The sequence below is a fragment of the Lacerta agilis genome, chromosome 4 (genome assembly GCF_009819535.1).
Source record: "Lacerta agilis isolate rLacAgi1 chromosome 4, rLacAgi1.pri, whole genome shotgun sequence".
NCBI lineage: Eukaryota > Metazoa > Chordata > Lepidosauria > Squamata > Lacertidae > Lacerta > Lacerta agilis.
The window spans coordinates 90,518,028-90,531,978 of NC_046315.1; the positions used below are offsets into that span (position 1 = coordinate 90,518,028).

Genomic DNA, 13,951 nt, shown 5'->3' on the forward strand with positions numbered 1-13,951 from the left:
CTCCTCCCTGGCGCTGTTTTGCACACTCCTTGAGCGTTCTTGCCAGGCTAGAATGCATGTTGGAACTCCACTGGCAGCTGTCATATGGATATTTGGAATGAGGCATCAGTAATATGTGGATGACACCCAGCTGTCTCTCCAATCCATTGGAATAAGGAGAGGAGGTTGAAGTGCTAGACTGCTCCTTGGAGGCAGTAACGGGCTGGGTACAGGCCAATGAACTGAAGTGGAATCTTGAATAGGCAGGGGGGTTATGCGTCCCAGGTTCTTGAGTCCAGGAGGGGAATGGCTTCTCCTGGGTAGGTTACACTCCCCTGGATGGAGCAGGTTCATAGCTTGGGGTGCTACTGGATCCAACACTTACTGAAGACTGGGCAGGCTCAGTGGCTAAGCACACCTGTTTCCATCTCCAGCTGGTTTGCCAGCTACAGAAATTGCCACTCTTCTCCATGTTCTGATAATCTACAGACTGGACTATTGCAATGCAATTGGACCCCCAAGGACGTAATCTACACGGAGCTGACTTAAGGAACCAGGTTCATTGCCAGACCAACTCTGTGTTGCAGAGTCATCTGCAAACACGGCGTGAAGGCTGGTAACATTAATATTGCAATGTGGGAATCCTTTGCAGATGACTGTAGTGCCTGGAGACAATCAGCTAGGTTGTGTATCAGTGATCACCTCATGAGAAGAGAAGACTCCCTGGAAAAGACCCTGATGTTGGGAAAGATTGAGGGCACAAGGAGAAGGGAACGACAGAGGATGAGATGGTTGGACAGTGTTGTTGAAGCTACCAACATGAGTCTGACCAAACTGCGGGATGCAGTGGAAGACAGGAGTGCCTGGCGTGCTCTGGTCCATGGGGTCACGAAGAGTCGGACATGACTAAACAACAATCAGTGACCAGAGGAGGAATGACTGTTGGGAGGAGCACACCAAGAATAAATGTCATGGTACACCTGTAGCAGCAAAACTAGACATCTTCATCTGCCCCGGATGCAACAAAACATGTCTCTCCCATATCAGTCTACAGCCACAGCTGGTGCTGAAACTCAACAATGGTTTTACTTCACCCCTGAAGCCACACTCTTCCACTGTCTCCCAAGACAAATGGATGTCAACCATTACCCCCAAGGTTCATTCCCCCATGGCTCTCCCTCCACTCCCCACAGACACTGCCCACCCCCCACAGCAATTTGAAAGGCCGAATGTTAAACAGAAGAAGTGATGCAAAACTAACCATATTATCTATTTTACATAAATCATTTTAAAGAAATCAACCACATACACAGCTTGGCTTTTCTTTTTTTAAGATGAATGCACAAAGCCGAAAGAAATCAAAAATTACTCCAGACAAATGCCTCACATTGAGAAAGTCATTATGTGGGAGGGAAAGGAAGGGGCGGGCTACCTCGGGAGATTAATAGCAACCTCCAGCTGCAGCCACAGGATGGAAGTCCATAAGTTTTGAATGTTTGATTTTCTATTTTGTTTCTATATTTTGCTGGAAGCTGCCCTGAGTGTCTAGGGCAACCCAGTCAGATGGGTGGCTAATAATAATAATAATGGCTTGCACCAACTTAGCATCCACCAGGCTCAGATCAGTTAGGTGGGTCCTGGGCTGAGCCAGAATTGGGGAAATACACCAGCATATCTCCAGTAAAGCCAAGGATGTGGGCGTCAAGCTGGGCTGGCTGTGCCAGGAACCTCCTGGCTTAGCTGGAGATCCACTGGATCCTAATCTGCCCACCCCAGTGGAGCTTGCTACAGGATTGCTCTCTAAACCAGGGGTCAGCAACCTTTTTCAGCCATGGGCCAGTCCACCATCCCTCAGACCATGTGGTGGGCCAAACTATATTTTGTTTTTTTTGGGGGGGGATGAAAGAATTCCTGTGCCCCACAAATAACCCAGAGATGCATTTTAAATAAAAGCACACATTCTACTCATGTAAAAACACGCTGATTCCCAGACCATCCGTGGGGTGGATTGAGAAGGCGATTGGGCAGCATCCGGCCCACGGGCCTTAGGTTACCTACCCCTGCTCTAAACAATGCAGCCTTTGATTTAACTCAGAAAAAACTGATCTATTCTGCTGCAAGCTTCACTGAAATCTACAGGCCAGTTGCCAGTACAGTCTAGAGTCCTCTGTAGACATCTCCATGCTGCAGTCTTCAAAGGAATAAAGATACGTTTTCTGGACAAACAGTTAGCGATATGCAACTGCCAACATGTCTTCAAGATCAAAGTTTTAATGTCAAGGGCTAAATGTAGAACCAGACCCGAATTCAGGAATAGCAGCCCTTGGAGACTATTTTTAAGCAAAACAGGAGTTTCACAGTGTGAGCCTATGCATGACTACTGAGAAGCAAGTCTCAATTATTTCAATGGGACTTATTACCTAGCCAAGGTCTAGCCTAGCAATATAACAAAGACAGCTCTGCTGTGGCAGAGAACCCTCCTCCTTATTCAACACTTTCCCGAGTCTAGAACAATTTGCAATTAACACCAGTTCATACTCCAGCTCCATGAGAGGGAACAGGTGGTGGTTACAAGTTATTATTTGTAATAATGCATCACCTTGAAATATGCCTACTATTAAGTATGAGCTGGTGTTTGCGCAGTTATTTCCAGAATCTCATAGAAGTCAACAGACTTCACTGCTAATAAAGCTAGAAATAAAGGACATCTATATACCAATAATGATTTGAGTCTTTCTGTGCACTTAACACTCTACTGATGCATTAGAGATACAGGCAGACTTTAGGATTAAAAATACCCCTGAAGAACACATTCCACCAATACTCAACGGCATGGAGCCATCAAAGGACTGAGGAACAGGAGGTCAGAGAAAAATAGATATGCAAGTTCAGAAAGAACCAGTTCATGATCTGGATAGATCACATCCTTATGCACACTTGGGAGCTGTTTGTTTTCAATGTCCCCAGGAGCTGAGGGGAGAGCTGTCTGTACACATCAGTAGAAAAAATTAACAGAGAACAAGTGCAGCACCCCACTGCTCTGCCATCCATGAACCAGAATGGAGAGTTGTGAATCTACAAATAGCCCACCTGAGGACTGAGCCAGGGGCTGGTCTTAATATTAGGCAGAATATGTTAGCAATCTCTATCAGCTGGCTTTCAGTGCCACCAAAGGGAGGCAAACTGTTAACTGTTTAAGTAAGTAAATAACTATTATTCCAACTTTACTCTTGGGAAGTGGTACCTGCAGGATTTTTCTGCCTTCGTTGCAAAACAACTCGGCTGGTCTCTGACACAATGCACTTTGTCTGGTGGAGGTGGGTGAGAGATGACAGGAAGCAAAAGGTCCCAGGCCAGTTCTGGTCCAAGCAGAACAGGGGGAAGAGAGAGAGCTGAATGCCTGTTAAGGTGGGGTGTGGAGGAGAGTGAGAAAGATGAAAGAGAAACCAGGAGAGGGAGTGGAAACCGAGAAAAGTTCCCAAACTAGAAGCACTCCACAAGGCAACGTTTTGTTGCAGGACCCCAGCTGCTGACCTTTAATTGTCACTGTACTCTTGTTTTCCTTCGTAAAGTAAAAGTAAAAACTGGCTATGCAACCACAGTTACATCCCAATCCAGGGTATGTGTATTAATAAGGAATTCCCTTTGACTTCAGCTGCTACAACCATCGCTCATCATGGCTAGGACAAAAAGTGGAGAGGCGGCAGAAAAGGCTACAGCAACTTGGTGCTGGCATAACAACCAGACTGGAATTGAGCCCAATGTCATCAACTGATGGCAGAGGGGGCAGTTCAGGATCCAGCAGATCCCAGGCTACCTCAACCCCTTCCCATCCTGCCACCAAAACACCAGAGAAGCCCACCAGCAAACAGAATGGTGTCACTCTGTGGGAGGAGGCTGGCAGAGGAGGCTGGGTCGGGCAGGTGGAGGAAGACCTCCACCCCAATCCACACAAGCACACACCCTAGCAAGGAAAAATAAAAAGGTTTGTGAACATGCCTCTCATCTTTTCTTTTGGTTCAGTCTTCGTTCGTTCTCCTCTGGAACTTGGATCATTGCTCCAATTCCTGGCCGGTAGCAGTTCTGCGGGGTCTTTGCCAGTTCTGTTATCTGAAATTTGTTAACTGGAATGATTGATCCCGGTGCCTTCCGCACGCAATGTGTCAGCCACCTGAAAGTCATCTCTGGAAAACCACCAGGGGTGAGGAAGAACCACCAATTACCTTCAAATTTCAAAATATTTGCTGCCTGCTCGCCAGGGGTGATTATTACTTACTGCAGGCAACAAGGGGCACAGTTCCACATGCCTATTTGCAAAGAGTAAACTATGATTACTTGGTGGTGAGAAAAATACACTTTGTATATGTTCAGATGTGCTTCACATTTTCCATGACCGTGCCTTGATTTTTATTTTTATGTGCATCTGAGCTCTCCCTAGTTACCACTAACTCAAGTCCATTTGCAGGTCAGTTACCTTAGAAATGCAGCATTAAATCAAGGCAGCTTACAGCACCAAAAGCACACACCCCATTGAATTTTGGGAAATGCTCCTTTCTGTCTTCATATATAACTGCACCTAGTCGATTTCCACCAGTCCTATTGCCAGTTACAGTGATACATGCTCTACAAAATTATATGTCGCCCCCTGGAATTAAAAATCATGAATGGATCTATTAACCACACTGGATGTGAGCCAGTTAGAATTAAATACATGTAAATGCCACTGATTATAATGGGGCAGAGAGAGAATGAGGCAAGTGCTGCCTCATTCTCTCCTATCAAAATCAATAGGATTTAAATGTGTTCAGCTTCATGTGGATTGACATCCATTCACAAGAGCAGATGTCTGTTTTGTGCTTGTGCAAACAGAAATCATTTGCATTGACATATATTCTATACTATATACTTTGAAAAAATGAGGCACATCAAGCTTGGGATAATTATGAAGTATTATTCTCTGTACTTTGAAAAAGTGGTATAGAATTTAAATTTTGTAAAAAAGAAAACGTAACATTAACACGATTCCTTCCTACAATGCGTCAGTCTTCAGCTGGTGGGTTGAACTGTGATGTACAACTATGTCACAACTAGAGCCAAGGTGTGTTGCACCAAAGTGACTAACATTTTATTTTGGGGTTTTTAAAATGATTTTTAAGAAAAGGAGCAGGAAACAGATAGGGAGAGGGCAGAATGACCAGAGTAGAAGAGAAAGACAGATTACCAGAAAGGACTATATTATACGTGAATGTATTTAAACCCTAACAGCTGCTTCTTCTAAGAGAAAAGAGGATTTGGAAGCAGGCAATTTTGAGTGAATAAGCTGTTTTGCGCCTGTGATTGAGCATGCATGTTCACACCTATCCCTTCTTCCATCTGACACTTTTTGTTTGCAGCTCTACCCACCCCACTCCTGCAAGGGTTCCAGGTGCATTTTTGAGATGCAAGCATGCATTACAGAACCCACTGGGGAGGCGGCATCTTGGGGTGAGGGGAAATTGTGGTGGTAGGAAACTGGCGAAGGAAGGAATACTTAAGCATTCCTCCCCCCACGCTTCCCTGGAAGAAGCAGCCATCAAGATTTGAATGTACAAACATTTTTGTTTAACATATAGCTTGCCCCAGAGAGAAATGAGAAACACAGATAAATAAGAATCCACAACAAGAAATAAAATGAGAGTGGATTTCTGTTGCAGACAGGAATTAAAACAAGGGTCTGAAAAGACAGAAGGTTGCTGCTACAATCTCTGCAGTATTTTTTTAACAATGGGAGGGGGCGGTTTGCAGGCTACTTCGACTGTCACACTTTACACAGTTTGCTGCAGCTGTATAAATCACTGGTGCTACCTCCATTTTCATTCTGCTTCTAGAGCTACTACTCGCAGCTTCGCTTCACAAAGCATCCATTCAGGAGCAAGCAGCAGCCCTGGCGGATGAGGGTTGCTGACCACAGTCCTGAAATCCCTTGTGATCTTTTCAAAGCAATGGGATCTCAAGCTTCCACAGAGGAATCAGTACAGAAGGCTACTTAACGAAGCGTCATTTTCAAGGCATTTCCCGTTTTCTTCATTGCCATTTATGACATGCATAAAATGCTAATTCATAAGATGCATCAAATAAGCCCCACTGATTGCCTTTGGGGGTCAACTAATTGGATGCAAGCTTTGAACAAAACCACATTTTTTTGCATGTCAGGTTTCCCTCCTCCTCCAAACTGGCAGAGCGGCGTTTAAATGTAGTATCTCAGCAGCACTGCTCAATAAACGTTAAGGTGCTCAACCAAGAAAAGAAAAAGGAGCAAATAATGAAAATCATGCTCACTTCAAGCCATTAACTCCATTCTGACTTCCTTTTCAGAATATAAACTATTACTTGGCTGCTGCCCCCCACCCGTTTTCAGCGATAATCCTGGAATACTATATTAAATGAACACGAAAAAGGCTTGTGGTGGCAAAGAATTTTCCATGAGTGCAATGAAAGCTTTTAACCATTCTAAAATTTGCTCAGGTGTTGGAAGACCTCTGGTTTTGCTGCAACCAACTGCTTACCCCTCTGGAAATCACATTAAATGAGAGCATGCCATTGCTTTTGAGGGTGATCTACTTGATCACCCCAATGCAAGAAGACAACAATTCCATTCTTAACACCCTAGTCATTAGGCCGAAGCGTTTCAAAAGGATTCGGGGTGGGGTAGGACCCCATAAATTTAAGCATGCAGCAAGGGCATGATATTTCTAAACAAGCAGGTTTCAAGGAGGCAAATCCTGGGCTTGTGGGAAGCAGGAAGCGACAATACGAGTCCCCTAAGCGGGTCCCCCTTGGCGGGGGAAGGAGTTAATAATGATGACCGAGGAGACGTTTAGGGGGTGAAAAAGGCTGATTTAAATCGCTGCGAAACAGGATCAAGGGGGATTGCGGAGTTAATGCTAATAAGGCAGCCTTGAAAAGCGCCAGCTGGGGAGAGGAGAGAGAGGAGGGGACTTTACTTGGAAGGGCCCCAGGCGGTGAGCAGGGGAGGGGGAACCCTTTCCTTCGATGAGGATGGAAGTAATAATATTTTTTATTATTATTTATATGCCGCCCATCTGACTGGGTTGTCCCACTCTGGCGGGGGGGGGGGGTTGGATCTGGAGCCTGTCTAGAAATGCACCAAAGTGGGGTACCCACCACGTCTCGTCGTCGTCGTCGTCCTCCGGATCGCAGCACCCGACCTCCTGCAGATCCAGCACCTCCACTTCATCCAGGACGGTGTCCGTAGGGGGCGCCGCCACGGCGGCTTCCTGGCCTCCGGGGCGGCAGCTTCCTCCTTCTCCGGGGGGCGACGGCTTGAAGTAGACGAAGGGCTCAGCTTGGCACAGGAGAGTGGGAACCGGGCTGGGCATGCAAGCCGTCGGGGAGGTGCTGGGGGTCGAGGCGGGCGCCTGGACGGCGGCGGGGAGCAGCAGGAGCGCGCTGGCGGCGCTTCCCGGCGAGGCGGGCGAGGTGGCGGCCGCCCGGCTGCGCAGCTGCTCGTTCTGCTTCTCCAGCTTGCGCACCAGCTCCTGCAGCTTCTTCACCTCCAGCTCGGCGCTCACGGCGCCCGGCTTCACCTCGGCCACGAGGGGCTTCAGCACAGCAGCCTCCATCCCTCCCCCGAAGGAGGCGAGGCGGGCGAAGGCGGCAGGTCCCCCTCCGCCTCCGCCGGGCTGCAGCCGGAGCAGACGCGGCGCCTTCGTTCCACCTCCTCGACGCGCCTCGCCGGAGACGCGCCTGGCGCGCAGCGGCGGCGGACCCGCGGCGCTCGCCTCCCCACCCTCCGCCAGGCCGAGCGAGGCGCACAATGGGAACAAAGCAGGGCGGGGAGAGGCTAATGAGCGGCGCGCGGGGCTCTGGGCCTGCGCGGAGGGAAGGGAAGCGCGCGCGAGAGAGAAGCTGGGAAGGAGGGCGGGGGGACGGCGAGACGCCGCCCCCGTGGAGGGAAATGGATTCCCCCACGTCTACATTCGTTCGATGAGGAAAGGGGTCGTGGAATTCCGGTTGAGAGGGGTGGATGCCTAAGCGGGATGGCCAAGAAGAGAATGGGCGGGAAGGGGCACGTGCTGAGGGCGAGTTAGTGCTAATGGCGACATTCCTAGCGGGGGGGGGGGGCAAAGTTTGAGTGAAGAAATGCCGTTATTTATTTTGAGGTATTTTTAAAGGCGCCAGCTTTTGGGGAAAATATGGTAGCGGTTTTTTTAAAATTACATTTCTATCTCACCCAAAGCTGTGCGGGATTTAGGGCAGTGCGGGTGGTTCCCTCACAGAGGGCACGGTGCATATAATAATAATAATAATAATAATAATAATAATATAAACAAACAAAATTTATACAGTACTTAGAAGTTCCATTAAAAAAGCAATGCCAAAAAGAATCACGAAACCAAGGGTATAGGGCGGTATATAAATTCTAATAATAATAATATTGAGGGGGTAGGACAAATTTTGTCCTCGCTCAAGGTGCCATGTTACCAAAGTCTGCCCCTGCCCAAAGGAGCCCAGGGTGGCAAACACATTAAGTGATAAAATAATCGAAATGTCTTAAGATCTTTAATAGACTCATAAAATATGAGGTAGCTGACCAACACTGAATCAGACTGGATTATCTGAAAACACTTGGTTATTATTAGTGATTGTTTAACCCACGCTGTACAGGAGGGTAATGGACTGTGGCTGAAATCTGAGGGAAACAAATGGAGTGGAGATAAATTTTGTGCGGTCGGGATTGCAAGCCCTGGCTAACCGTTGGCATTGTCCCTGCTTCCCAGCGGACCTGTGAGCCCCCTGAGTGCGTGTGAGGCAAAAAGGCCGCTCGTACGCTGAGCCACTGTTTGGAAATGGCCTTAAAGCAGGACAGGGTGTTGGTTGTGCAGCTCTAGCCAAGCAGCACACCATGCTCTCTGGCAACCGAATGGAGCAGTAACTCTGGGCTCGGCGTGCATCGTGATCAGCTTCCTGTTGTTGTTGTTCATTCGTTCAGTCGTGTCCGACTCTTCGTGACCCCATGGACCAGAGCACGCCAGGCACGCCTACCCTTCACTGCCTCTCGCAGTTTGGCCAAACTCATGTTAGTAGCTTCGAGAACACTGTCCAACCATCTCATCCTCTGCTTCCAAGTTCCAACCATCTCATCAGCTTCCTACTACACAGTAAGTGCCCTTGAGGTGGAAGGTTGGCAACTCTCCCTGCCACCTTGCTGCCAACAGCAATGTTTGTGCTGCTCACTGCAGCCTGGTACAGTATTCTGAAGTTGAGAACAGGCAAAGTGGTTCCTAGCATGGAGATCAAGTAATGGAGGAAGCATCCTGTGCTTAATGTCTGCATGCTGAAAGTGCAGAAGCAAGGTCTCTGCAAAAGCAAAGAGGTTAGATTAGGTTGCAGCTTTGGTTGAGATCCAATGCTAGTTATCTACAGAGCAGGAACCAATGAAATTTATTGATTTCAGTGCTCTGCTCTGACTCGTATGACTTGGCTAGCTTATGCCCACTTGCCACCTGGGAGTAAGCCCCAGCTGAGCTCAATGACATTTCTGAGTAGCCATGTCTAGGATTGCACCGTAAATGAGTTGCATGTCATTTCCAGTGAAATATAGTTGTGGACTAACTCATCCCACTGATTTCAGCTGGAATGAACTGTTACTTAGGCTGCAATCCTGTACGTTACCTGGGAACAAGCACCATCTTACTCTCAAAGGCACATACTTCCGAGTAGACATTATAGGATTGTGCCTTTAGTCTGGATACAACCCACAGTAAAATCAGAGTTCAGAAATTATCCCATTCACAACCGTTTCTAACAATCATTTTGTAGCAAGGTATACTTGCATAAAACTATGGAAAGCTAGGAGGCTGAGTTTTCTTTGCTTTGTCTCTGGGACAAGACTTACTCAGATGTAAGGAAGCTTTGGCCCTCAATATGCTGCTAAACTACAGTACCCATCACCCCTGGCCATGCTTGGTGGGGCTGAAAGGAGTTGTTCAGCAACATCATGAAGGCCTAAGGTGCCCCATGCCTGGACTGGATGGCCTTCAGAAACATCCCAGTACTGAAAACTGTTGATCCAAATGCACCACAAAAATGTAGTATTATATCCATTGCTGAATTAGGAAGCTCCCAGAATTACATTCCTTCAAAAAGGGGGAGAAAAGATAACGAACCATATAATTAGAAGCTGAAGCTGCTAATTTCAGGGTTGTAATTATGCAAATGTAACATTGCTGAACACAAATCACCAATATAGGTTGATTGTTTAAAACGACTGATAACCTAAAGGGAAGCTGCACGTGTGCTTTCTATACCCAATCATTGGGAGGGAAGAGGTCCTCTTAATTCATATGTATTAACATGCAATGATTTCATTGTAGATGCACTGTAGACAAAGAAACACTGGAAAGATAACACAGTTTCATATTCTAAGAGTGCGTTTTCATGAGCAAAACACTAACATTGGGAATAGAATGCATATGGTTAGGATGGTAATTAAATTGCATTTAAAAATGCTTTTTTGTTTAAAAATACACAAAAAATACACACACACACACACACACACACACACAAAAAAAATACACAAAACTGACAATAAATCAAATAATGGATTTAATTTCTATAGAGCTAACTCAACAGAATGTATTTTTCTTATAAATGAATAGTTTTGCACCATGATTGCAATTTACTCCGAACTGTTCATTGGAGTTGTCCTGAGGGTAATGAAGGTCATCCAGACTCAGTGGACAGCATGCTGTAATTTATTTTCACGTACAGTACTTTGCAGATAAAAATGCATGCCTCCACTTCAGTCTGAAAGCCAGTTTTGCTGCAACCAAGTTGCTGACTGCTACTTGGAAGACATCTTGTGCGTTCAGTGGATGAAGATATTGTTTTTAATCCTGTAACAGACCCTGGGACCTTACAGTGAAGGGCGGAAAATCAATCAATCAATCAATAAAATCATGTGCATGTTTAGTCATTCTTTGCTGGGGGGATATGTCCATATGGCTCCAGGAAGTTACAAATGCCTCTTTAAGAGATAAGATGGTCCCAACTGTTTGGACCACTCCATAAGAAATTCTCTTTGGAACATGAAAATTGTTTTAACTGCTAGCTAGCCTCAACTCTCCACATTTTGGTAAAAGTTCCCAGACACTCTTGAAGAACACATTATGTGGATCCATTTCAATCCGCCATCTGGCCCGGGTTTAGTCCTGAAACTACGTTGGGTGTCTTGATGGACAACCTGCGCTGGGAGAAAAAGGAGAACCATGGTGACCTTTCTAATTCCCCTGGGCATCTCAGTGGTTTTTGATATTGTGGGCCAAGGTATCTTTCTGGACTGTCTAGGTTAGCGATTGGGAGTATAGAAAACACCCGTGCAGCATACAAGTGTGAAGCTATGGGCAATCCGAACTCGTTGGATAACTTTGGCTCAACCCAGAAGGAAAATACCCACACAACTTTTGTGGTGGCAACTACCAGAAGACATGCAAGAGCTGTGCGCCATGGCATTTATGCTATGCTATACAGAAGGACCAAATATTGTCTTCTGTGCTATTTCGCATCTACCTCATGGTTGGGGAACCTTCAACTCGTGAGCCAAAGTTATCCAACGAGTTCAGATTGCCCATAGCTGGACCTTTGTATGCATTCACCGTCTAGTCTTTTCTATCCTATCTGGAATCAGTTCTCATAGGGCAGAGGAATCTATTCAGCCTATCCTGAGAGGTGTGGTGGCAGTGGCGGGACTCAAATGTGCTCATTATTTCAATATTTATTTATTATTACCATGTCCGTAATAAAACCAACCCATATGTTACGCCATATTTAAATAATGCATAATCCTGCATTCTTGCTATTCGATTATTACGAATGTATCTATCATTATGGACACTGATGTGTTGCTTAATGGGTAGTTTGGGATTTGACAATATAACTCCATAATGTCCCTTTAATGACTGTTTGTTTCCTCAGTGAGTTGGTTTGCTTTATTGTCTTGATTGGCTGTTTGAGCTTCAGGAGTAAGTGCTGGCAGTATGTTGGCTGAAGGCTGATATGCCTGCCAGAAGTAGCACAGCTGCAGAATTTATTAACCATGCTGGCCCCTGTCTATTAGCCTATTACACCTGGCCAGTGATGTAACATGCTTCACAACCTCCCAATAACTTATGGAACAGGTGTGAGGCATTTGGTCTAAGGTATACACAGTTCCCTGATGGGGCCTGACCTTTGACATAACAGCAGGGGGAAGTAATCAATCTTGCTTGTGCTATATCAGAGGTCAGCAAACTTTTTCAGGAGGGGTTCGGTCCGCTGTCCCTCAGACCTTGTGGGGGCCGGACTATTTTTTTTTGGGGGGGGGGGGGGGATGAACGAATTCCTATGCCCCACAAATAACCCAGAGATGGATTTTAAATAAAAGCATACATTCTACTCATGTAAAAACACGTTGATTCCCAGACCATCCGCGGGGCAGATTGAGAAGGCGATTGGGCCGGATCCGGCCCCTGGGCCTTAGTTTGCCTACCCATGCACTATGTTATTCTGCTTAATGACTGCTCCACTGCTTTTTATTATGTATTCAAGCCTGCTACTTAATAAAAGCACTGAAGTTCTTTCCACTAGAGGCGTTATTGCCCCAAATCCAAAAGAACTATTACATGTGGCAAAACAACACTGGATTTGTGAAAGGACAGAATTTGGTTTAGTCTGACATATACCAGCCTGAGCTCTTTCAAAGCAAATGGAATGAAGACAGACACACCCAACACATAAAACCTAGCATATAGAAAACTTCACCACCAACACCAGCTTCAAAAATGAATGCTTAAAAAAAAGAATGCTTTAGTAGAGTAAAACCATGCTCTGCTTTTTAAAAGTTAGGACCATCCTCTCTCCACACAGGAAAAACCCAGGCAGGGGAGAGAGTGGTGAAATGAATGGCCTTTTTTTCTTTTCCGATTGATTCCTTTCCTTTAGGTATTGTGCCCTGATTAGTAAAATAAAGCAGTAGTTTCATTATATGAATGGGAAAATGGACTTGATGAGTCACAGATATCCCTATAATTTATGAGAGCATTCTTCAATGTGGCTAATTTAATCTGTTACTGAAGAAAAACCATTCGTTAAAACAGCTGCCAGCAAACCATTCCTTTGAGGACTCCATCATAAAAACATCCAAAGAAAAAAAACGAAAGCCTCAAGGCAAGTGATATGTAAAACAGATGTAAAAAGAACTCCTGGGTTGTGGTTTTTTTTACATCAGCATTGAAATGATAACCCCCCCCTTTTGTTTTTGTTTTAAATAAGAGATTGTGCATCACGATCCCATCCTATAACGTTATACATTCCAGAATCCATTAAAGCATCCTTTATTTCATGGCTCGGTTAATGGATAACCTATAATAAGAGCCCACCTCATGAGAAGAGAAGACTCCCTAGAAAAGACCCTGATGTTTGGAAAGATGGAGGGCAGAAGGAGAAGGGGACGACAGAGGATGAGATGGTTGGACAGTGTTCTCGAAGTGACTAGCATGAGTTTGGCCAAACTGCGGGAGGCAGTGAAAGATAGGCTTGCCTGGCGTGCTCTGGTCCATGGGGTCACGAAGAGTCGGACACGACTGAACGACAACAAATAATAAGAGCAATAAAACACACAGGCTGCAGTTACCACAGCTGCTTAGCAAGGATGCGTAAGTGTGAACCAGCCCTTATTGTTCATACCTTGCTGTGTTCTTGTGGAAAAACAAACCATAGCCAGCTTATGGTGTCAATGGTCTTTGATCAAAACCTTGCAGAACAGATGCTCCCAAACGTCTTTAATTTTTGAATGACTCAAAGGGCAAAAGAGCTCATGTTCTTTCTCAATAGTCTAGTGAAAACACTGGATGCAGCTCTCCTCCAAAGCCTACATTCACCAAGGATGCTGAAATAAAATGTCATCCAGTTGAGATCAGGCTTTAGAGAGAGA

General features: G+C 45.7%; 1 protein-coding gene across 5 annotated transcripts in view; it reads right to left on the reverse strand.

Moving 5' to 3' along the window:
* The window catches only part of SLAIN1 (SLAIN motif family member 1), a 40,140-nt gene extending 32,339 nt beyond the window's left edge, over positions 1–7,801 (reverse strand). For 2 of the 5 annotated variants that reach the window (XM_033147913.1, XM_033147915.1), the window contains exon 1: positions 7,144–7,345. Coding sequence is in view for 3 of the 5 variants with exons in the window: in XM_033147917.1 (XP_033003808.1) it covers positions 7,144–7,601 (458 nt within the window). In the remaining 2 variants the exon portion in view is untranslated. Of the gene's footprint in view, positions 1–7,143 lie in introns of all 5 variants that reach the window. The other 3 variants (XM_033147917.1, XM_033147914.1, XM_033147912.1) reach the window with 3 other exon arrangements.
* Between the last annotated feature and the right edge of the window lie 6,150 nt (positions 7,802–13,951).